Source organism: Phascolarctos cinereus, unplaced genomic scaffold (genome assembly GCF_003287225.1).
Source record: "Phascolarctos cinereus isolate Bilbo 61053 unplaced genomic scaffold, phaCin_HiC Scaffold_2;HRSCAF=192, whole genome shotgun sequence".
Classification (NCBI taxonomy): Eukaryota; Metazoa; Chordata; class Mammalia; order Diprotodontia; family Phascolarctidae; genus Phascolarctos; species Phascolarctos cinereus.
In genome coordinates, this window is record NW_027555625.1 from 269,301,792 (window position 1) to 269,324,008 (window position 22,217).

The 22,217-nt window shown below is 42.1% G+C and overlaps 1 protein-coding gene across 5 annotated transcripts in view; it reads right to left on the bottom strand.

Moving 5' to 3' along the window:
• FKBP15 (FKBP prolyl isomerase family member 15) overlaps positions 1-22,217 on the bottom strand; it is an 80,752-nt gene continuing 58,535 nt past the window's right edge. For 2 of the 5 annotated variants that reach the window (XM_020965445.2, XM_020965446.2), the window contains 11 exons: positions 21,381-21,443; positions 15,511-15,682; positions 14,078-14,214; positions 13,589-13,744; positions 12,078-12,230; positions 11,331-11,414; positions 9,054-9,209; positions 6,804-6,911; positions 5,321-6,039; positions 4,973-5,069; positions 1-2,339 (listed from right to left, as the gene is read on the bottom strand). In XM_020965445.2, the coding sequence (XP_020821104.1) occupies positions 2,262-2,339; positions 4,973-5,069; positions 5,321-6,039; positions 6,804-6,911; positions 9,054-9,209; positions 11,331-11,414; positions 12,078-12,230; positions 13,589-13,744; positions 14,078-14,214; positions 15,511-15,682; positions 21,381-21,443 (1,923 nt within the window). In that variant the 3' untranslated portion in view covers positions 1-2,261. The remainder of the gene's footprint in view (positions 2,340-4,972; positions 5,070-5,320; positions 6,040-6,803; positions 6,912-9,053; positions 9,210-11,330; positions 11,415-12,077; positions 12,231-13,588; positions 13,745-14,077; positions 14,215-15,510; positions 15,683-21,380; positions 21,444-22,217) is intronic. The other 3 variants (XM_020965442.2, XM_020965443.2, XM_078150033.1) reach the window with 3 other exon arrangements.

Genomic DNA, 22,217 nt, shown 5'->3' on the forward strand with positions numbered 1-22,217 from the left:
GTTGTTCATACTGCAAATATTTTATTTCATTTATAATTATTTTGATGTTTTTCCACATGTCTCCTTATAAAGTTTCTCTCTAGCCATGTTGTTGATTTCTCACTTTACACCCTCAGAGGGCAGAGACTAATAACTCTCATTCATACTGCAACCAGCACAGCACATAAAAAGACCATTACTTAGACAGGGGAGGAGAAATTTAGGGGCAGTAATGGAGTAGGAAAGGATTTGGCCCCTCAGGCTGTCATATGCATACCACTTTCAACTGGTACAAGAATAGTTGCAGCTTTTGGGAAACACAGAAATCAGAGTTTACTATCAGAGTTTTCATTTTAATTAAAATTCTCCTTTTTAAAGCCCTATAGCTGTGGGTCCATGCTGGTTGCATGGTCCATGTAAGATATCTTAAATAAGAAACTAGTTATCAATCTATTTTCACCTCCAGTTTCTGGCTCTGTCCAGACCACCTGGAGCCCAAGCTGAACCCAAACTGGTCAGTGGTCCAGGAGACGCAACAATTGAAAAGAGACCTATGGGGACCCTCTAGCTTTACCCTCTCTTCTGCAGCCACTGTCAGGTTCACTGAAATGAGTTTGCACTGGAGAAAGAAGCTTATGGTAGATGGCCTATGGACTAAAATTCAATGAAATACTATTCTATCATTTACATTTTTTGCAATAGGTAATGAGCTCTGGACATATTTTTGTACATATCTGGTTGTGACCCTCAGATACCAAGATGCTCTTGGCTTCATTTATTCCTTCAGCAGTTAAACATTTATTAATTTCCTACAATATGCAAGGCACTGTGCACAATAAGGCCCACAGACTCAGGGGAAAATGGAAATCTCTCCCATTTCTTTGAATGCCCAGAAAGAACCTGGAACAATCTACTAGGATGTGAGTTGTCCTAAAAAAAACAAAACTGAATAATGCCATGGATTTCCAAAGGAAAAAAGAAAACAAAAACCACCAATTTAAAATTACCTGGTTTGCAAAGAATTTAAGAATTGGCTCCTGATCAATTTTGCCCCCTTGCACTTAATTCTTTCAGAGAGTAGTGCACACTCCTCAGGTAAAACCATTAGACACAAAGTTGATTTCATCCCAGAGCATTCAGAGACCGAGTTGCATTGCTGACTTTTATTTTGTGTTTGTTACTCTTGAATATTCATTAATATATAATATCAGAATTAAGGCAGAGAAAAAGACATGTCTGAGAGCCTCGCACTGAACTCCTAATGTAAGAAGGTGGACAGCTAGATGAAGTGCATTGCACTGGGTAGAGAATTTCCACGGGGCAGGGTGCAGTTACCTACGTGTGGTCAGTAAGAGGTCTTAAGGTCACAGATTAGTATGGTGAGGCTCACTGGACAGGCCAAGGTCCCATTTGGCTCCATCTCAGAATTAGCAAGGAGAAGGCTTAGTAACACAGCAATGGGTTGAATGAAGCACATTAACAAGGCAGGGATAAGGATAAGCTCACTGACATGGTGACTGACTGGCTGGTTTTAGGACTGGGCAAGAGAGGTGATCAAAGGTCCTCCAACACAGGAAAAGCAATTCTTCTGAGGCTTCAATTCTTTCTCTCCAATGCTGTGCTCCTGTACACCACCAGGCACTGCTATGCACAGCGCCTGCCAACTTCAGCTCTGGACTTACAGAAGGGACAAACTCACTAAGGCAGTGTGACAGGAGGAGACCAGAGTCCAACCATTCCAATGGCCAACAGCAGCAGCACTTTTGGTGAGGCAAAATTCCAGGGGCAAAGCCATGTTCCTTTTCAACAGCAAATGATCAGTGCAGAGTGTTATGAGGCTTTGTCACTGGGAAATGCTTTCTGGTGCAGAATTCGGTTCTTAATAGATACTCTAAAGTTTCTGCCCAGGGGAAAAAAAAAAGACTAGGAGCTATATTAGCATCTCCTAGTGGAAGAAGATATCACAGGTCTATCTCAAAGGAGTTGCTGGAGATCAGAGTTCCATTTGTTTACTTAGAAAAGATGTGTGTGGACAGTAAAATGCCAAAGGCTGCTTTCTGCACCAGCAGCACCAGACACTGGGGGGATGCTCCCGGATGGGAGGATGCTTTCCCGATGCTTACTGGGATGGGCCAGAAAATTCAGCTCTGGAGAGGGTTAAGAAATTCTGGATCTTACCCTGTTGCCCACCCAGAACCAGGGTCAGCTGTGCAAAACAGTGCTCAGAAAGAGAAAGGCAGAGTAGGGCAGACTGAAAGACCTCTGTACTATCTCTCGAGTTTTCATCCCAGCCAGTCAAGGTCATCGTCATCATCATCATCCCCAAAAAGGGGTGCTGGGGGTGGGCGTCCCTTCATGCTCTGACAAAACAGAAAACAGCCATAAGTTTTGGATACCACCAGTGAAATAGATAATTTCCCGACCAAGATTCAAAACCCTTTTCCAAGTCAAGTTGGACAATGAGTTGTTGACCAAGGAAGTCAGTATTTAGCCATCACCAAGGTATGCTTGGCACTGAAGATGACAGCTCAAAACAAGGCAGTCTTTACCCTTAAATGTATATGTGTTAACCAAACAGATTAAAATATGTAAAAAGGAGAGATTTAATACAGAAAAAAGATCATCCCTGTTTAGCTACTCTGAATCTTGATTTATTTACAGTTTTCCCTCTCACTTCAGCACTTTAGATACGAAGTAGTGGAGGTAAAAGGGTAAGATGAGGAGGAGGATGTGTTGAGAAATGAGTATGGGCAGAGTAAAGTGAAGAGAAACGAATAGGTGGGAGTGGTCGTCTAGAGGTGCAGGAGGTAGAAAGCCATGAACAAGACAGCTGGAAAAGGGCATGCAGGAAGAAATGGACTGTTGGAAGAGTCATTTTGTTTTAATGTGCCATTAGTCAGGCATGCTGCTGGAGCTCTGTCACCATAGTTTTTCTGAAAAATTAGGGTAGAGAGAAGGGACCCCATCCCCAAGTCACTGTGCACTGGAGTAAAGACCTCTCATAGGTACAGAACCCCAGCTACATGTTCTTCCCAACCGAAGTTTGGCAAAGGAAAGGCTTTCAGACCTACTCTCCTCCTCTCAATCCAGCTTCTGATTTTGGATACCAAAGAGTCAGAAACAAAGGGCTGTGGAGAAGGTATCCTCCCTCCCAATCCAGGATGCCCTGTATTACCAGCTCTACTTACTCATAGTCACCTATTCCTCTATGTAGCTAAGATGGGAGAGGTAGTAACAAGGGATATGGGGAAAACTCACATTTCTTTTTCATATGGCCTATTCTGAATTTCTTACTCGGGGATACCGGGATGGAGATGGATGACAGAGTTCTTGGGGTTAACACTGTAGGCTAGCTTTTATAGTACATCCCACTTAGAAGCAACTTCTGCCCTTTTAAGATACCGCTGGTCCAGGCGATCCCCAGAATCTATTGTCTAATTTCAAATGGGCAGATCACAGGGAAAAGAGCCCTACCACAGGAGTCAGAAGCTGGGCAAACAGTGCTCAGGAAAAGATGAGCACTGCAGGGCCAGCTCAGGGACCTCTGGATTTTCTCCCATGTCTTTATTCCAACCAATTAAGGTCACTGTCATCATCCCCCAAAAGCAGCTCTACCTCTTTCTTGCCTCCTTTCTTGAGCTGAAGTGGGCTTCAGCTTCCTTATCCATAAAGTAGAGGACATGATCTAGCTGCTATTGAAAGTCCCCCCCCCCATCTCTTACATTTTGTGTTCTAAAGTCCATTCCAGTTCTACGAGACTAGGGTTCTAAGGCATGGTATGTTAGCAGGCTGTTGAGGATCTCTGGCTAGCATTAACTTTTTAAGGTGGTAAAAAGGGAAGCCCAAAAATCTCAGCAGCACTTATTCTGTGGCTCTCCCTCTGGAAGAAACCTAATTTTGAGGTGAAAAGCGGTTACCATACTTTGCTAAGCTGTTGAAATAACGCACTTTTTACCAAGGACAGGGAAAAAGCTAGAGCACTTGAGCATAGGAGTAAAGGATTCTGGAACAAAGGATCTTGGTGATCTCACTGACATTGCTTCATGTGCCTGGAAAATTCACTCTGGCCTAAATTTTTCACTGATACTGCAAGAGATGTGTCCTTACACACTTGTATGTTTTAGTGATCAGGCTGGACCTGAAAAATGTGGTTTCTGCATATGTTTAGCATCAATGCAAGTCTTAACATGTGGCTGGCTAATAAAGCCTAAGCCAGGAGCATTTGGCTGAGCACCAGAAAGCTTGGGTTCTGGTCCCCACCTTTGCCACTAATTTGTCCTTAAGTAAGCCACCTAATTTCTATGGAACTCAGTTTCTTCTTCTGTAAGAAAGGAGATATCATCTGCCTTATTTTCCCCAAAGAAATGTTTTGGGGAGCATAGCTCTAAGGATGAAAGGGCAGAATGGGATCATAAGTTAAGAAGCACTCTGAGTAAATCCTGACCCCTATACAAGTGCTAGCTAGGGGGAGGGAAGGAAAGCACAGAGTCAGAGTCTAGTTCCAGGTCATTTGTGTAATCTTGGACAACTCAAAGCATCTCTCTAGGACTCAGATTATTCCTCTGAAAAAGGGGGCTGGGTTAGATGATCTCTCAGGCCTCTAACAGCACTGGGAGCCCATGATTCTATTATGTGTAATCCTGTTCATAGTCAGAGGAAGTTCATTATTTATTCTAAGCTTTGACATAATAAGGACTGAGCTGTCTATGCTTGCTCACTTAAGAGACCCCCCCCAAAAAAAAATTAAAAAAAAAAAAAGAGCCTGAGTGAAAGGTCAAAGCTTATCTCCCATCCTCAATAAAGAATGGGTATGCAAGCACCTACCACCATATTTCTAGGACTGCCCCATTTCAAGCCCCAGATTTGTCTTACAGGGTCCAGCACAAAAAGCCCAGTAAGTAGGTCACTTTGACCTGGGTGTCTATTAGAGTACGTCATGAGGGTCTCTTAGTATGGTGGCATTCAGATGGGGGCAAGCCCTAACTTTCCTTACCACTTCATCTTCATCGTCATCATCAGGCATTGGAACTGGCTTCGATGCTTTCAATGCTGCCCCTTTAAACATGCAATCTTCATCACCACCTGTGAAACTGAAAGAAAACCAGGTATCAGCAGCAGAAAATATTGCTATCCCTGACATAGCAGGAATTACTCTGTCCCTGCCTGGCACCAAAAGCTTCAAGAATCATTTATGTTTGTGAGAAGCTAGATTTACAGTTAAAAGAAGTCACAATATCTCTCTAGGCATGAGGACCTTCTAAGGAATAAATTTACCAACCGTGACAAAGGCAATTCCATGCCTGCCACTGTAACTCTGCGTTACGGGAGGACAACAACCAACCTGGCGTTCTGGTGCTCAGGGCTAGGTTTCGGGGTGGCCACTGGTTCTGCAAAATTTACATTTACGCCCAACTGCTCCTTGGTGGTGCTGGACATGACAGTGGGGTAATCCTTCTCTTCATCTTTCAGGGGAGGTTTCAGTTCTTCCCTTGAATGTCCGAGTTCCGCTGACAGTGGGTCCTCTTCCTTGTGGCTTATAGCCTGATGGCTTCGTGGCTGCGAAGTTTTTTCACTCTCCTGTCTTGGGGTACCTGAGGCTTCTGACAGGCTGCTTTTGTGATGTCTCATCTTATTATCAACACGTGTTTCTTCACACTCAGGTTCACAGACTACAGCATCTCCAAGAAGAGGTGGCATGGGTGGAATTGAAGTTGGGGGCCCTGGAATACCTTGAGATGGAACTCTAGTTGACCCTTGTGGGAGAGGTTGATGTGGCACTTCTAGACTTTTCTCTGCCTCTGAAATCCCATCCCTGTGGTGTCTTTCCTCCACCCCATTCTGTGTCTCAAAGGCCTTAGGCAGTGGACTCTCTGGCTTGTCTTCCTGCTCCGCTGGTTTAGCTGCGGGCTTGAGCCCCTCCTGATCCAGGGTTCTAAGAGCTGGAGTTGGAATGGTTGGGGCCGAGTGTTCCTGAGGTACTTTCTGGGGCTGCTCTTCTTCCTCCTCACTGCTGCTCTCCTTTTCCGGCTCCTGGGGAACTAACAGAAGCAGCGTCTCCAGCTGTCGGGAAAACCAAGGGGTAGGACTTTAGTACTGACAGAAAAGCATCAGGCAAGTCGTTTCTTAGTTCTTTATGATAGAGAGAAATTCCTGTCTTATCGGCTAGACTGGCCTCAATATGACTAACCAGCCATGACCAAATAAAAATAATGTAGGCTAGGGATAACATAATACTGCTGCTGCTGCTGCTACTGTTCCTAGTACCATTTCCAAATCTTGTCCCAAAGAAGAGGTATGAGAAGATATCTCCTTTCCTCCTTTTTAAAGGCTGAGGACTATGGGTGTAAACACTATAGATAATGTCAGACTTATCTGATGTGTTGGTTAGTTTTCCTGAACTGTTTTTTTTCCCCTTTTTTTATTCTTTGATATAAGGGATGGCTTTCTGGTGAGGGGTGGGGAGCGATATCAGGAAACAAAGGGATGTAAAAAAAGGATATCAATAAAATTTTGTTTAAAAGCGATAACTGACATTTATATGGCATTTTACCATTTGTAAAACATGTTATACAGATTATCTTATTTGAGCCTCACAACAACATAACTCCAGGTAATTTCTCCATTTTAGAGATGAGGAGACTGAGGCTCGGGGGGGGTGGTGAACAGGCACACACGAAGGATCAGAAGCCAGTCTTCAAGTCTCCAAGTGGAGCACTCAATCCAAAATCCCACAATGCTTCTCAGATGAAATGCCTCTAACAATTTCACATGTCTTTGGACCTTAAGAGGTCCAAAAGCAACGAGATCCCAATTGCTGGACATACCTTGATCGTATTCATGACAATGCTCAGAATGGTCCTGCCATCATAGGACTCTTCCAATTCAAATTCTCCCCTTAGAGATTGGAACACTCGGTTCATGATCTTCTTTACCTGCACATGGATATGGGAAGAAGTTGGGGAAAGATCAGTCTGAGGTAGACCCAGAGAAAAATAGCAAATGTTTTATTTTAAGACATTATTCACCCTAGGCCCAAGACACAAAGGCTGTCACCTTAATCAGGACATGGTAAGCAATGAGCACTGCCTTGCTTTCTAGGAGAAGGTTCTCTTCTACAGTCCTTGGGTCTCTATACTCCTGACAACACACCTATCACAAATGTGCATCAAGAGACAGAGGCTCATGACAGCACAGAGGACAACGCCACCTTCCCATTTCTATCCATCTGTTGGGGTCACCCCTGGTCCTGAGAATTGGCTCTCAACATGCCTTTCCAGGAGCCACAGATAAGTACAGAAGGAAAAGGAACGGAGTCTTTAAAAGGCTGCCAATTGCACGGACTCAGCCTGAGCTGTCCCTGAGATCCTAGAATAATACAATACTCAATATCCCAAGAAAGTAGCAGAAAGACTCAAGAGAACACAAGCTCAGCCCAGATATTCCCTCCAGAGTTGGGCCCTAACATAAAGTCAGAAGTCAGGAAGTAGGCTGGAAGAGAGAACAAACAGAAAGCTGCCTCTTTCCGGCCAATACTTATGAGCGGGAGACTGTAGAGGAGAACACTTGGGGAAACAGAACTGAAATGAAATATGTAAAGGGTAGAAACAGGTGCCCTGGGGAGAATAAGTTACAGGGTGGTAGACTGTGCTTCTGTAAAAATAATGAAAAACGTTCTTGGAGCTGTTCAACAGCAACATGAACTGCCCTGAACACCACAAAGTTCTCCTTCCCAGGAAGTCTCTGAGCCGAGAGTCAGGGGCACCCAGAGAGAGCAGCATCCTATGCTGGGTGGGCAGCTGGGCTTCAATGACCTCCACAGGCTGGTACGACTCTACAGCAGGACTGCACACATGCTGCCAATTCTGGTGAACTGTTTATTCAGATGAAAATTTATCACTTAACAAAAACTTCACCACTTAGTGAAAAAGGAAGACATGGTAAGCTTGAATAATATTTACCTTAGGCCAAATGGGACCCAAAATTTTCCCCAAGGGGGGAGTGGGGGGATTGATGGTGGTCACAAAGCTGTGACAAGTACAAGGTGCAGAGACTTCTATGTATGATACCTAGGCACTCCTCAAATAGAGTTCTCTTCCCTAAGCACTACCTGCAGTATCTTAACATTATTCCTCCTTTCCTGACTCAGCACTCACAATTATTCAAGGCTGACAAGCACAGAAATATCTCATGCATGTGTTGTGAGAGAATGCAGTGTAAGCAATTTTTTTACTAAACTGAAGTTACTCCTAGAAGTACCAACACTTAAAAATAATTATACCTATTTTTGTTAGAAATCCTACTAAAATGTATTATGCAATTTTTTGCCTTCTTAATATGCTAGAAATAATTTATTTTCTTCTAAATGACTTAAGTTCCTCAGTGCTCATGATTAGCACTTGCTGTATGCAATACAGTTGTTCTCTCACGGACTTTTCTTAAGGTATGATAAGCTTGTCTCTACACTAGATGGACGCAGACTAAGGTGTTTTGCTAATTGTATCTGCTTTTCTAAGCACCCATTTCTCTGTACTGTCAGCTGAGAAGAGACATTTTATTATCCCTTTCTGTCTTTTTTACAGCTTGATATTTTGAGTCTCATTGACTTTTCTACCATGGCCCTATTGCTTTCAGCTTCCTTTTGTGGACTGTCTTGTAAACTTCTAAAGGGCACCGACTGTCCTCTTCTTATGTGTATCCCTGGCGCTTAGCACAGGACACAGTACAGAGCTGACTCAAAACAAATGCTTATTAACTACTGACTATTGTCCTGTGTGCCCGATGACCAAACTTTCTAGAGCTGTAAATCAAGGCCTTTCCTATGAAGTAGACAGGCTTTGGTATAAAGGGTTTATAATAGTGACTTTAGCTACTCAAAGGTCTTTTATGGTAATTTTTGAGATACGCTTATGTGCTAAAAGATTTAAGTTCCAGGATATCAGTGGGGTGTTTAAAAAAAAACAAACCAATCCACAGGTAAGATCTCAATAACTTAACAATGGTTTACACGCTATGATAATAACCTGATGCTTCACACTCCATCACTTAGGCCAGTCTTCCATGAGATGCCAGCTTACCTTCTCTGAAGTGTCTGGTGCTTCTGATCCATGTTCAGTTTCTTGTGTTTTCTGTTTCTTTAACTCCTGAATTTGCTGCTCATAGTAGACTGTTAGGGTATCAATTTTGGATTGGAGAGCTACACACTGCAAATAGTACAGGTTATGGAAACCCGTCTTAGAATGTGGACAAAACACAAAACATACACGTGATAGGGGCTAGAAAAAGCCTGCCTCTTCTTAGGCTTCCGTCCTCATCATTCCACCCAAATTACTCTCTCCAAAGTGACCAATGATCTTAGTTGTCAATCCAATGGCCTTTTCTCAATCTTCATTCCCCTTGACCTCTCTGCAGCCTTGATCCTGTCTTTTTTCTAGGTTTTTGGGACACCAGTCTTTTCTGGTTCTCCCATCTATCTGATGACTCGCTCCTTCTCTGTCTCCTTTGCTGGATCCTGCTCCAAATCATGCCCTCTAACTACAGGTGTCCCTCAGGGTTCTGCCCTGGGCCCTCTTCTCTTCTCCCTCCATAATGCTTCCTTTGGTAATCTCATCAGCTCCTATGGATTTAATTACCATCTCTATGCTGAGGATTCCCAAATCTACCCATCCTGCCCCAATCTCTCTGCTGACCTTAGGTCTTGCATCTCTAATTGCCTTTCACACATCTTGAACTGGGTGTCTAGTAGACATCTTAAACTAAACGTGTCCAAAACTGAACTCATTTATCTTTCCAACTAAACCCTCCCCGCTCCTACCTTTCCTATTACCATAGAGGGTAACACCATCCTTCCAGTTTCTTGGGCTCACAACCTAGGAATCATCCTCAGCTCCTCACTATCTCTACCTCCACTATCCAAGCTGTCAACAAGTCCTATTGATTTCACCTTTGCAACATCTCTCAGATGCGCCCCCTTCCCTCCTCTGACCCTGCCACCACCCTAGTGCCCCACACCTGGACTCTTGCAATCGCCTGCTGGTGCATCTGCCCACCTCAAGTCTCTCCCCACTCTAATCCATCCTCCCTTCAGCCCCTAAAGTGATTTTCCTAAAGCTCAGGTCAGACCATATCAGCCCCCTACTCATACCTGAGTAGCTCTCTATCACCTCCAAGATCAAGTACAAAACCCTCTGTTTGGTGTTCAAAGCCACGATGTAGCCTTTCCAGTCTTCTTGCTCTTTACTCCTTCACAGGCCCTCCTCATTCACTGGCCATTCCATGAACACCACACTCCATCTCTTGGCTAAAGGCATTCTCTCTGGCTGGTCCCCAGGCCTCAACTATCCACCTACTGCCTTCATTCCCAGCTAAAACCTTATCTTCTAAAGGAAGCCTATTCCAGCTCCTGTGAATTCCAGTGCCTTCCTTCTGTTGATCATCTCCAGTTCATCCTGTATGTAGCTTGTTTGTGCATATCTGTTTGCAAGTTGTCTCCTCTGTTAGAGTATGAACTTCTTGAGGTCACCGCACATCCTTCTCCACTAACCCAAGACTCGAGGCAGCATGGTGGAGTGGCTAGAGTGTTGAATTTGGAGGCAGAAAGAAGCTCTGGATTCAAATCCTATGCATCTTTCTACCTCCAACTCCGACACTGCGCCATGCTCCTCTTAGTCATGGATTGGTGGAGAGGGGGGGTACCCTTCTTTCTGACAGTTCTTTGGGCTTCTATCTGATGAGAAAGTCACTGTGCTTGTTCAGCAGTTGGGAACTTGAGATAAGTATAATTAGGCATAATTGTAAAACCACATCAGTTTGAAAAAGAAACTGAACCAACAATTTCATGATGAATTGAGTTCAGATGATTTGAATTTCATTGAACAAAACAAAACAAAACACTAAGGCATTTTTAAAAATCACTAGGAAATCATTTACTTAAATTTTGGTAATTTTTGGTAACCACATTTTGGTGGTTTTGAATGACTAATGAAGCTTTATTGTGTTAACAGCCTTCACAGAGGAATTTCTGTCCCCCATCAGTCCCCTCTCTCTTCAGAGACATTTTCATCTACAATAACCAATACCATCCCCCTCAGAACTAGGCAATGGAAAGTACACTGGCCTGCAAGTTGGAAGATCAATTTCTTAGTCCATCTTTTGTCATTAAACACATTTTGAGTAAGTCACTTGTCTTTCTGGGCCTTGATTTCCTCATCTGTAAAATGAAGGGGCTGGGTGAGGTGATCTCTGAGGCTCCTCCCATCTCTAATATGCTCTCTTTAGTAGCATGCATGCTCTCTAAGCTGGGTGCTCAGTGGCAGCAGTGGCTTAAAGGATCTGCTCTTCTGACTGGCACTTACCTTCTTCTGCCTCTCTTCTGCCAGCTCTTGGTATTCAGAAAGCTTCTTCTCCTCTACACCTTGAGACTGCTCCAGAGCAGAGAGCTGAAACAAGACAGCACGGTGAAAACTAGCACACTAGCACACACTTTCACTGCTCCCCGGGAGGCGCAGACAATGTATTCTCAGTCTGAGTCTTCTCAGTCAGAGCACATTCTACCTCATATGCCCAAAAGCATCACTGACAACCCTACTGCACAATTTGGTTTCCTCTTTCTTGGGAAAGTCAACGAAAGAAGGAAGTCATAAAACAAGCAGAAATGCCAAGGCTGGATGTCAGTAGCTACCTGTTCTACCAAAAGCATCACCCCATTCTTCTATAAGTTCAGGGCACTGCTCGGGGCACACAGAGATTAATGGATGTGTCCAAGAACACAGAGCTAGGAGTGTCAGGGGCTAGATGTGGAGGCAGCTCTAGCACCCTCTCTACTGTGCCACCCTGCCTTTCATTTAGTCACATGAACCAGACTAAAGAGCTTAGGTGACATGCCTCAGACAACAACTTTTTCAGGATACTGTTACTTACTGTCACCATCAACAATAAGTCTAGAAAAGACAGACTTCTGGGCAGTTGGTGTGCTGGAGCAATTTTGAGGCTAAAGAATTTAAAAACAGTCTCCCCCCTTCCCCTCCGCTGCTGAATAGCTACAAGATCCAAAGACTCCAAAGAGGCTGAATGGCCAGCCTCGTTGCTTCAGCATGGCTCACCTTTTCTTTCAGGTGAGTGAGTTTCTGCTGAGTAGCATTTCTCTCCTCACACACTTCTCGGTACTGTTGCAAATGTTCGTGCTTGGCAGAAGCCAACAAACGCTCACACTTGGCTTCCCACTGGGATCTCAGCTCAGCTTGCGCCAGAGACACCTGCCCAGAGAACTTACGTAAGATCTTAAAACTTATAAGGATCCTTAGGACATTGGGGAGGGAGATTTTCTAAGCCCAGATAGTTTCTCCCTGTATAGGATAATAAGCCAATAGCTCTTAATATGTTTCTTCTTCCCTGGTGAGGCTGTCCCAGTAATCCTTCTAAGTTCTGAGACCCTTGTGCTAATAAGGGGCAGAGTCTATCAGTAATGTTACATTTGAAAATTAAGGTAAGCCAAGAGACAATGATCTGAGCATGATCAATTTGTTAGTTAGACTAGCAGTAACCAATAAATTGGGTCAATGGCCTCTCTCAATGACCAAAGACTTAAGGTAGGGCTTAATATAGTTACGGGGTGTGCGGAGTTGGGTAGGTGAGAAAGATAATGACTGGTTACAAGGTAGACAGTTTCATGGGGGTGGGGACAATACGAAAGACAATTTTTAAAGAAAGCAGGTGCTAGTGACCACCCCTCTGACAATCAAGGAATGTTAATTTTTTTATGGGACCCATCAGCATCTTGCAGGCCTTCTTGGCAGACCTAAGTTAGCAGACTCCTAGAAGGCTCTGCCAGGGAGATAAGACCCTCAAGGACAGGCAAGGATGAGTAATATACCTTTTGGGGATGATAAGTTAATTTGTAACTTTAACTCAGAGGAAAAGCTGACTCAGATATGGAGACTGAGTGATTACACAAAATGGGGTAGTACTACAGAATATGGCCAATCATAAAATAGAATCAATTATGAAATGATACAGAACAATTTTAAGTTCCTCAGTAGTCAATTCTCTGATATCCTCATGGTGGTTGAACCCATGAGGACACAGAGGCACCCATACCCACAAAAGGAGTGCATGACTGGACAGCGTCACACAGACTTGGCCCTGGGCTCAGAACTTGCTGTGGTGTCTCCTCTCTTTGCTGCTGCTGTCTTGGACCTCTCTGCATGCTGGGGATCTGAATGCATTCGCCTGGACCTTTCATAGCCTGGCTGACCTTGTTTATTCCTCCTAGATCCCGCCCCTGCGCTGCCTACTGTACACACCTAACCGGTTGGGCTTGTGCTCCTAGCCAAATCTGTGCTTCAGCCACCTCCCTTTGTGACTTCTTGCCATATCTTTTCTTATCACACTGGAAATCCTTTGCTCCCCATTCTTTTCAACCACTGAAACGTCCCTGGAAGGACGGCATTTTACTTGCCATCCATCCCCTTTGGCACTTGTAGCTGAGGTCTTCAGGGAATACTCATAAAAACCTCAAATGGAATCTGGGAAACTTGTTCTTATGTTTGAGGTTTTCACTTCTTCATGCAGGTCTGTGATCTTCTGTTTTCTTACTCCCACACCTCCCCTGTACCTGTTCAGCAGCTGTCTGATCTGTAGATACTTGAGCCTGTTTCAGGAGCTGCCGAAGTTTTTCTAATTCTTCCTGATGTGATTTGCGAATTTCATCAATCTCTTCCTCAGCCTGACTTCGCTCTTGGGCAGACTTCTTTTTCCTCTCTGAGAGGGTCTTTGGAAGGAAGAAACTAAATCTTAATTGCTAACAGTCTAGCAGAGGTTAAATAAATGTGACTATATCCCTAGAAGTGAACTTGCTTGGTTCCTAGAAACTTAAAATATTTTATTTAGTAATTTTTTCTTTTATATCCCAATTGAAATATGCTTTAAGACCAGAGATCTCTGTCTCCACGGCAGGCAGTCTTTCCTAGTGCTGAAATGAATTTCCAAATCAAGAAGGGTCCTTCACCGACCAAGAAGGTACCTCCCGAACCTTCCCTAAAAGCTAGAATTGGCTGACTTGCCTAGGCATGTCTTGGTGAGAAACTTCAGCAACAAAACTTACCTTCTCCAGAGATTCTTTCTCAGCCTGAAGGTCAGCCAGCTCCTCTTCGAGAGTTGCCAACTTCAGTTCCAATTGCTTGCGGTTCTGCTTTTCAGTTTTAAATTTGGACTGGGCTTGCTCTGATGTTTCTTGAAGTTCTAAAAAACAGAAGCAGATAGCTGGTCCGAGAACAGATGAATGAAATCTAATGGCTAGGCTTGGCTGCCTGGGTGACTGTAAGCATCTTCAAGGTGTGAATCCTTCACCATACCATTCCATTTATTTGGGAGAATTCTTCCCTCTTTTGGTTCTTTTGTCATCTCTCTAGGAAGTTTATTGAGGCTGCTATGCAAAGACACACTCACATAGTCATTCCTTTACCCGCTCACATTTAACTGACAGGCAAGTCACTTGTTTGTGCCTCCACTTGAACTTGTATGAAGTAAAGGAAATACCCCCACCTGGAAGGGATGTTACTTCTACTCTGGAACATACAACTTCTGTTCACTAACTAGTCCACAGAATACAGAATCTCTTTAGTTTGTACATAATGAATCCGCCAAGTAGGTCCCTGGGCCAGAGAGATCCAACCCTCCGGTACTGGTGACATTTTTACTGACTGGTTTTTCATGATGGCTCCCTTCGCTCCCTTCAAAAACAGTAGTGTGACATATGTTTAAAGTAAATTTAAATACCTTTCTTTCAGCATTATACAGCATCCTTTAAGATGACAGGGAGTGACATGGGACAATACAGAGGCAGGGCTGGGAATCACTGGATTGAACCCCAGTTCACAACAGACAATAAATGTAATAATGAATTTGTAGGTATTTAACAAAATATTTGTGGAATTGGACATAAGATACTTTGCTTCACACGGTAAATTTACATTCTGCTGACATCTACTCTCCAACTCTCAGACCAGTCAGAGTATAACTGTGTTTCTTAACACGTACCCAACTTATAATCATGAATGTGTGTGGGGGAGATTCTGTGGTTCACCAAGGTGGCAGAGTAGAAGCACAATAACTCAGGCAAACAGAGAACTCCATGTTATAGCGTAGTTCTAAATGTACCACCAATGAGAGAAGGAGCTGTGGAAACTTAAGTCCACTTGCATCCTTGCATGAATAGTCTTTTTGGAGTAACGAATATATTGTCTTTTACATTAAAAAAATGACGTTACTAACCAAAAAAGTATTTTTTTGAAAAATATTTTTTAGTACTGATGATAGATTTGTACTAATTCATCCAACTCTATTTTTCTTTATGCTGGATTAGATGACCCCAAGGGTCCTTTCCAGTTCTCACATAGTAGGAGTCTCTCTTTCATGGTTCTCCAGCGGTCTCATGAACAATATGCTAAATGAAGAAGGTTTGGTAGACAACAGTGGTTTCCAGGCCAGGGTTTAGAATGGTCAAAGTCAGTCCAGCCCCTGTTACCAAGAACAGACCTGTGATCTGTGCCTGCAATTGGCTGATCTGAGCTTCCCGGAGATCTGCTTCCTTCAGGCATTCTGTCAGCTGCATCTGCAGGTCTGTTTCCTTCTTCTGCTGAGCGGTCAGTTTCAGCTGCAGACTGGAAACCTGGGCAGTCACCGATGCCAACTCTTCTGTGACCTTAGCCTGGTAAATCAAGCAGAGGAATCAGGAGTAAGCTTAAACCACAAGTTACACAACTAAGCACTAGTCCTAATGCTATCCTCTGCCAACACACAAAAACTGTGCAATGAATAGGTAACAGCTCCTTACTAATACTGAGGCCAGGACCCCAAGGATGATAGTGTTTGGCATCTACTGTTTAACCTCACTTAATTGAATGGGAGAGACATAAGCACATATGAAGGGAGTTGGGAGTTCCCAGAATAAGGTTTTTATATAGAAAGATGGCCTATACCCTATCCAGCAAGACTTGATTGATTTACTTCTGAGCTAGCTGGTTCACTGAACTTCAAATCAGATTCTAAACTCATTAAAGTGGCTAATCTTTTCCTTGTAAAAATATCAATATAACTAAGTTATTAAATGAGAGGGATTCACTGGGTAAAGAAAGCTTAATTGCATATGTATAACAGTAAAGAGGAAAAAGGTAAGGGAGAATTTTTTTAAAGGATTAGAGACATACTAAATGTTGCATTAAGCAAAGGGAAGACTTTGAAATCTGCATAATCCAATTCAGGAAAACAAACCTCTTTTAAGTTCCTATGATGTACAAGAAAATAAAATTTAAGAGGCAGGCAAAAGAAAGGCCTTTAAGAGTCAGCGATACTAATGAGTCTTGGTAATTTCCAAAGGCGCTTCATTTAAGAAGATATTGATCAATGAACCAATGGCTAAGTGTATACTAGATGGCCGTGCTAAGTACTGGGGATCCAAAGAAAGAAAATTAAATAGTCCTGCCCTCAAAGTGCTTACATTCTTTAGGGGGAAAAGGAAGAGAAGAACAGCCAAACTGGCGAATGTGACTGTAATGTGAATATTAGATTATGAAGGCAACAACTAGGCACAGAAAAGCATGAACATGGCAGCCACTATACAAATTCAGCGAGTCACGACAGTCATTGAGGAGCACCAAAAGGTAAGGTTTGAGGGCTATTTACAAAAATTGCTTCTTTCTGGGGATTGACTCAATCTGCTTAATTATGACAAATTTTCTGCAACTAACCAAGGATGCTGTGAGGTCTTAAATCATGAGAGACATGAAAAAAACTCCCATGTTTGTATCAAAGCAAGCCCTCACACGTTAACTTCTGAGAGACTGAGATTTAAGACTACTTAAAAAAATGTTCAACATGACATAATGCAGTTAAAAATTTTTTTCATGTGGCCTATGCCATCATACTAGGATTATCTGCTCTAAAAAGAAATATCCTTTCTCTATGGTTGACCTCAAAGTTATCCTTCACTTCTGCCCATCTTGTGACCACTGGAAATGCCATGTTGCACTGAGGTCTGTGTATTACACGATTACCATCTTCCTAGAGCACTGCAGAGCTTTGACCTAAACAGTACCAGGACCCTAGAAAATAGCTTTTTTTTTTTGGTTAGGCAAACGGAGTTAAATGACTTGCCCAGGGTCACACAGCTAGTAAGCATCAAGTGTCTGAGGTCAGATTTGAACTCAGGTCCTGCTGACTCCAAGGCTAGAGCTCTATCCACTGCACCACCTAGCTGCCCCTGGAAAATATCCATTTTCTAAAACATTTTGCACATGTAATACGTGCAGCAGTGGCTCTGGAGGGGCAGCTCTCCATTGTTCCAGGAGACTTTGCAGTCCAGTGACTGTTACCCCAAATATGCAGTCTAGCCAGCACCTATGTATGTATCCTCTCCATAAAGAGCGCTACTGAACCAACAGTTGCATTTATTGGAGCTGAACATGCAATTAGCAGACTCCCCTGAATATACTATCCACATTTTTTCTTCTGAGTTCTTCATTCTCAGTTATCTTGAGTTATTATACAACAAGTATCCCAGATATGTATGGCTTGTTAATTTTTCAAATTATTCAATTCCCAATGATGATTATTTCCATAAACGTCTTCTTGCAGTTTCCAAGAATGAATAATATTAATAAAGATAGGAGAATATAGGGCATTGTGAGGGCTCTAAGTAGTGTCCCATAATAATTTAGGTAGGAGGATGTTTTTAGGCCCATTTAAGACTGCTGGACTACAACAAAAAACTTTCAGGGGAAAGAGGCAGCTCTAGTCTACAGATGTTTGCTTCTGGCTGTGAAAGGAAGGCATTAATATCTGAAGAGAATGCCTAAGGGTTCCCATAGCCCTGGCACTATACAAAGGCAGTCAAACAGACATGGGCCTGTGCCCTGCAGGAACTTTGCTATGTTTAATGCTTTCTGGTATAATTTGAGTGCAATTCTCCCATTCTCCTCTTCATTCTTAATTTTTCCATCTACAATCTACCTTGAGGTTCTAGGCCTTTTGCTCTTCCAAATGATTTCCTCATAATTTTGCTTCACTCTCTATAAAGCAAACCTTTGGGAGTTTGATTAGCGCAATACTAAATCTATCAATTTATTTGTCATCATTTTTATTATATTGGTGTGGCTTAACCATAAACAATAAATACCCCTCAAAATATTTATTTCTTTAAAATGTTTTGTAATTGCATCTACAGAATTCTGGAGCATGACTTAGTACAGTGATTCCCAGATATTTTATGCATTTTTGTAGTTATTCTGAATGGTACTTCCCTTTCAATTATTTCCTTCCAGATTCTGTGACCATTATGTAGAAATGCTGACGATTCTGTGGATTTACTTGGCATACTGCTAATGTGCTGAAGCTATTAATTATTTCAATTAGTTTCCAAAGAAAATTATGTCATCAGCAAAGGGGGAAAATTTTGTCTTCTCTTTGCCTTTGCTCATGCCTTTAATTTCTTTCACTCGTCTTACTACTAGTGCTAATATTTCTAAAACTATGTAAAAAAATAGCAGGGAGAACTGATGCAAAGTGAAGTAAGAAGAGCTGGGAGATCATTTGTGCACATTAACAGCAATGTTGTAATGATCAACTAACGGTGAAAGATGTGGCTACTCTGATCCAAGACAATTCCAAAGGACTCATGATGAAAAAATGCTAACCACCTCCAGAGAGAGAACTGATGAACTCTGAGTACAAACTGAAGTATAATTTTCTCACTTTTTTTTTGCCTTTTTCAAAAAAAAATATGGCTGACATGGAAATGTTTTGCATGACTTCACATGTATAACTGACATCATTTTGTTTGCCTTCTCAGTGAGTGGGGGTGGGAAAGAATTTGGAACTCAAAATTTAAAAAGAAAAGAATGCTAACAAACAAATAATTAATTGATTTTTTAAAATAGTGGGGGAAAAGGACATTCATGCTTTATTCCTGGGTTGACTGGGAAAGCTACTAATGTTTTTCCATAATAAATAATGCTAGCTTTTGTTTTTAGGCATATAGTTTTTATTATATTAAAAACGGCCACACACTTGATACTTACTAGCTGTGTGACCCTGGACAAGTCACTTAACCCCAACTGCCTCACCAAAAATAAACTAACAAACAAACAAATAAATAAAAAATAAAAATAAAAAATGGCCCTCCTCTGTCTGCTTTGTAATCTGCATACATAATATAATCATGTGTTTTGAAGTATATATGTTTTTAATATGATTATGCTGTATACCCAGTAGAAATCTGTGGTAGTAAAAAAATTTTTTATAATAATTTTTTATTGCTGTTAATTGCTTTTTTGTTGAGATTTTACTCCACATTTTTGAATCAATATTTATTAGTGATTGTAGTTCTCCTCTGCTTTCTCCTTCCTTGGCTTCAGGATTAGTATTGCTTATAGCTTATAAAAGGTGTTTACTAGAATATTTTATTTCTAGATTTTTGAGAATGACTTGTGTAGTAGAGGTATTAATTATTCTTTAAATGTTTGATAGAATTCAACTGGAAATCCATTTAGGCAAAAGATTCCCCCTCTGCTACCTTTGGGAGGTTCCTTTACTGATAATTTAATTTCACTATTTGAAACTGGATTATTGAAGATTTCTATTTCACAGAAGACTTTCATATGAAAACAGATAATACTCATATAGATATACATATTGGAAACCAAGACATAGCCAATTATAAAATTCAGGAATAATAATGATGTCTTAGGCAGGTATGATTGAGCCCAAGTAGAGAGAAGTAGCATTTATCTGCTGGACTGTTGGCATATGCTGGACACCGTGCTACCTAAAGCACAAACTCTGTTATACGTGATTTAGGCTTCCTTATCCAGGCCTCATGAAGAAAAGTATTAACAATGAAATTGCCATCTAAGATATTTCACAGCCAATCCCAAAGCAAAAACCTGTATTCTAACTAATCAATGGGCTATAAAAAGAATGTGTGTTTAAGTGAATGCTTTCATTTGAGTAACAAGAAAAAGAGTAAGTTAGGTTAATTACATAACCAATAGCATGTGTTGGGAAAATTCTCTAGAGTTAGCTTTAGTGTCCAGCTCTTTGCTCTTGGGATACCAAAATATCACTACATCATATGGCAAGAATAACAATGAACTCTCTGCTTGACCAATGAGTTTACTAATGCTTTAACGTATACTGTACTAGCACAGAAAGAACACTGGGCTAGGAGATAAAATACTTGGATTCTAATCCTGGCTCTGCTGTTGATGGATTAGGAGTGAAACCGTGGACAAATAACTTAATCTCTCTAGGACTGTTTCCTCATCTATAAAATGAGGATAATACTATTTGCCCTGCTTACTTTGCATGGTCACTGTAAGAATCAAATGAGGTAGTGATATGGAAGTACTTTGAAAAATCACATGGTACTATACAACTAAAAAGTATTATTATTATAATTAGTATCAGAAATATAATTGAAATGGTCTATTTGTAATCCATTAGTATATAATTCGAATCTACACTAACCAGTACCAGAAGTTTCCTACTGATTTAGTATGGGAGGCAAATGATTAACAATACTGACAGTATAGTAATACTTCATTTACCCTGAATCATTAAGATGAGGTCAACTAATTTCTAGATAAATGAAATTTACTCTGTGAAATGCCAAAACCTACTACCCAACCCCCAGTTTGAATCAAACAGGAAAGAAATCTTTCTATGGGGTATATATTTCACTTCCCAATTAAGCAAAGTACACAGAAGTTAATTTTTTGTTTGTTTTTGTTTTCTTTTTTGGTGAGGCAATCAGGGTTAAGTGACTTGCTTAGGGTCACACAGCTATTGTCAAGTGTCTGAGGCCAAATTTGAACTCAGCTCCTTCTAACTCCAGGGCCAGTGCTCTATCCACTGTGCCCACCCACCTGCCTCTGAATATAATTTTAAACTCTTCTTAATGATTAGTTCCACCATGAGGGAAGTAGCAGTAAGGTGAGTTAGTAGTATAAAAAAAATCATGAAATTGAGAAGATGGCATTATCCCTAGCATAAGGGAATAGACTGGCTTGCCTCAATGACTGTCTGAAACTTGGAACTGAGTCTTGGTGATTCTGCACCCACACATGGTTTGAATACATGCCCAGATGTGAGCCAGCAGAAAGCCTTGCTGAGGTTAGCCAAACAACCAGGAGAACAGGGAGGAGTTATGTCTGGAAACAATAGACAGTTCAGTAGTTTGCTCCCTTCAAAGGAGAAGCAGAGTTGCCATGCACAAAAGCCCTGGACTCCTGCTGACTCAAAGTCAGTAAAAAGCCCTACATCCCAGTCAGACAAGCAAACAGACACCTGAGAGAGCAAGTCAGTGAGCACATGCAAAAGCGTCAGAAAGAAGGAAAACACTGAACACCTACACCACGTCCAGGCGGCCTCCCTCGGTCCCACCCCTCAACGAATCCTGCTGCTGACATCAGGTGCTGGCAGAGAAAGGAGCAAGAAGAAAAACAAAATGTTCTGAAAAACAAGCAGCAAAAGCATCTAAGTCAGACCAAGAGTGATGAGTGTCAGAGAAGGTGGGCTGCAGGGCTGGGGGCCGGGCCTAGCAAGTCACTGAGGAATCTGTAAAAGGAGCGTGGATTAGATCCCCTCCGAGGTCCCTGGCAATTCCAATAGGTTATGGCTACACAGAAATACAAAAGACAATCCTGTCGCAGTGAGTAGTTAGAACTATTTCCGTGCCTGAGGCAGGAGAACTGTGGTCTTCTCCCTGACACAGGAGGAGTCCCCAGGAAGAAAATGAAAGGAAGCAGGTACAGGATGAGAGACTGGGAAGGGGGTGGGAATGAAGAGGAAATGGTCAACATCAGCTCAGTTTAAATGTGACTAGCGGGGATGAAGTGAGCTCTATATGGGTGGTCTCTCATCATGCAAAGCCTCGTTAGGTCAGCAGCCTCGTTAGCCCCAGCTAGTCTGAGAGGGACCAAACAACGTTCTATACGGTTTAGCAAACCTGGGCCAAAGGGCAAGGAAAGGAAATGTGGGAGGGAAAGAAAGAAGACAGAATGAGAAAGGAGGAAAAGAGAAGGGAGTAACAGAAATATCACACAAGAGACACGTGTTAGGCAGCTTAGGGACCACTCAATGTCATAAGGTGCCTACCCCTAAATCCAGAATGGGCTGAGAAGTGAGAATGGGACCTGTCACACTTGGTGAGAAGATGGGGCTAGAACATACCAGAACGAGGAAGAACT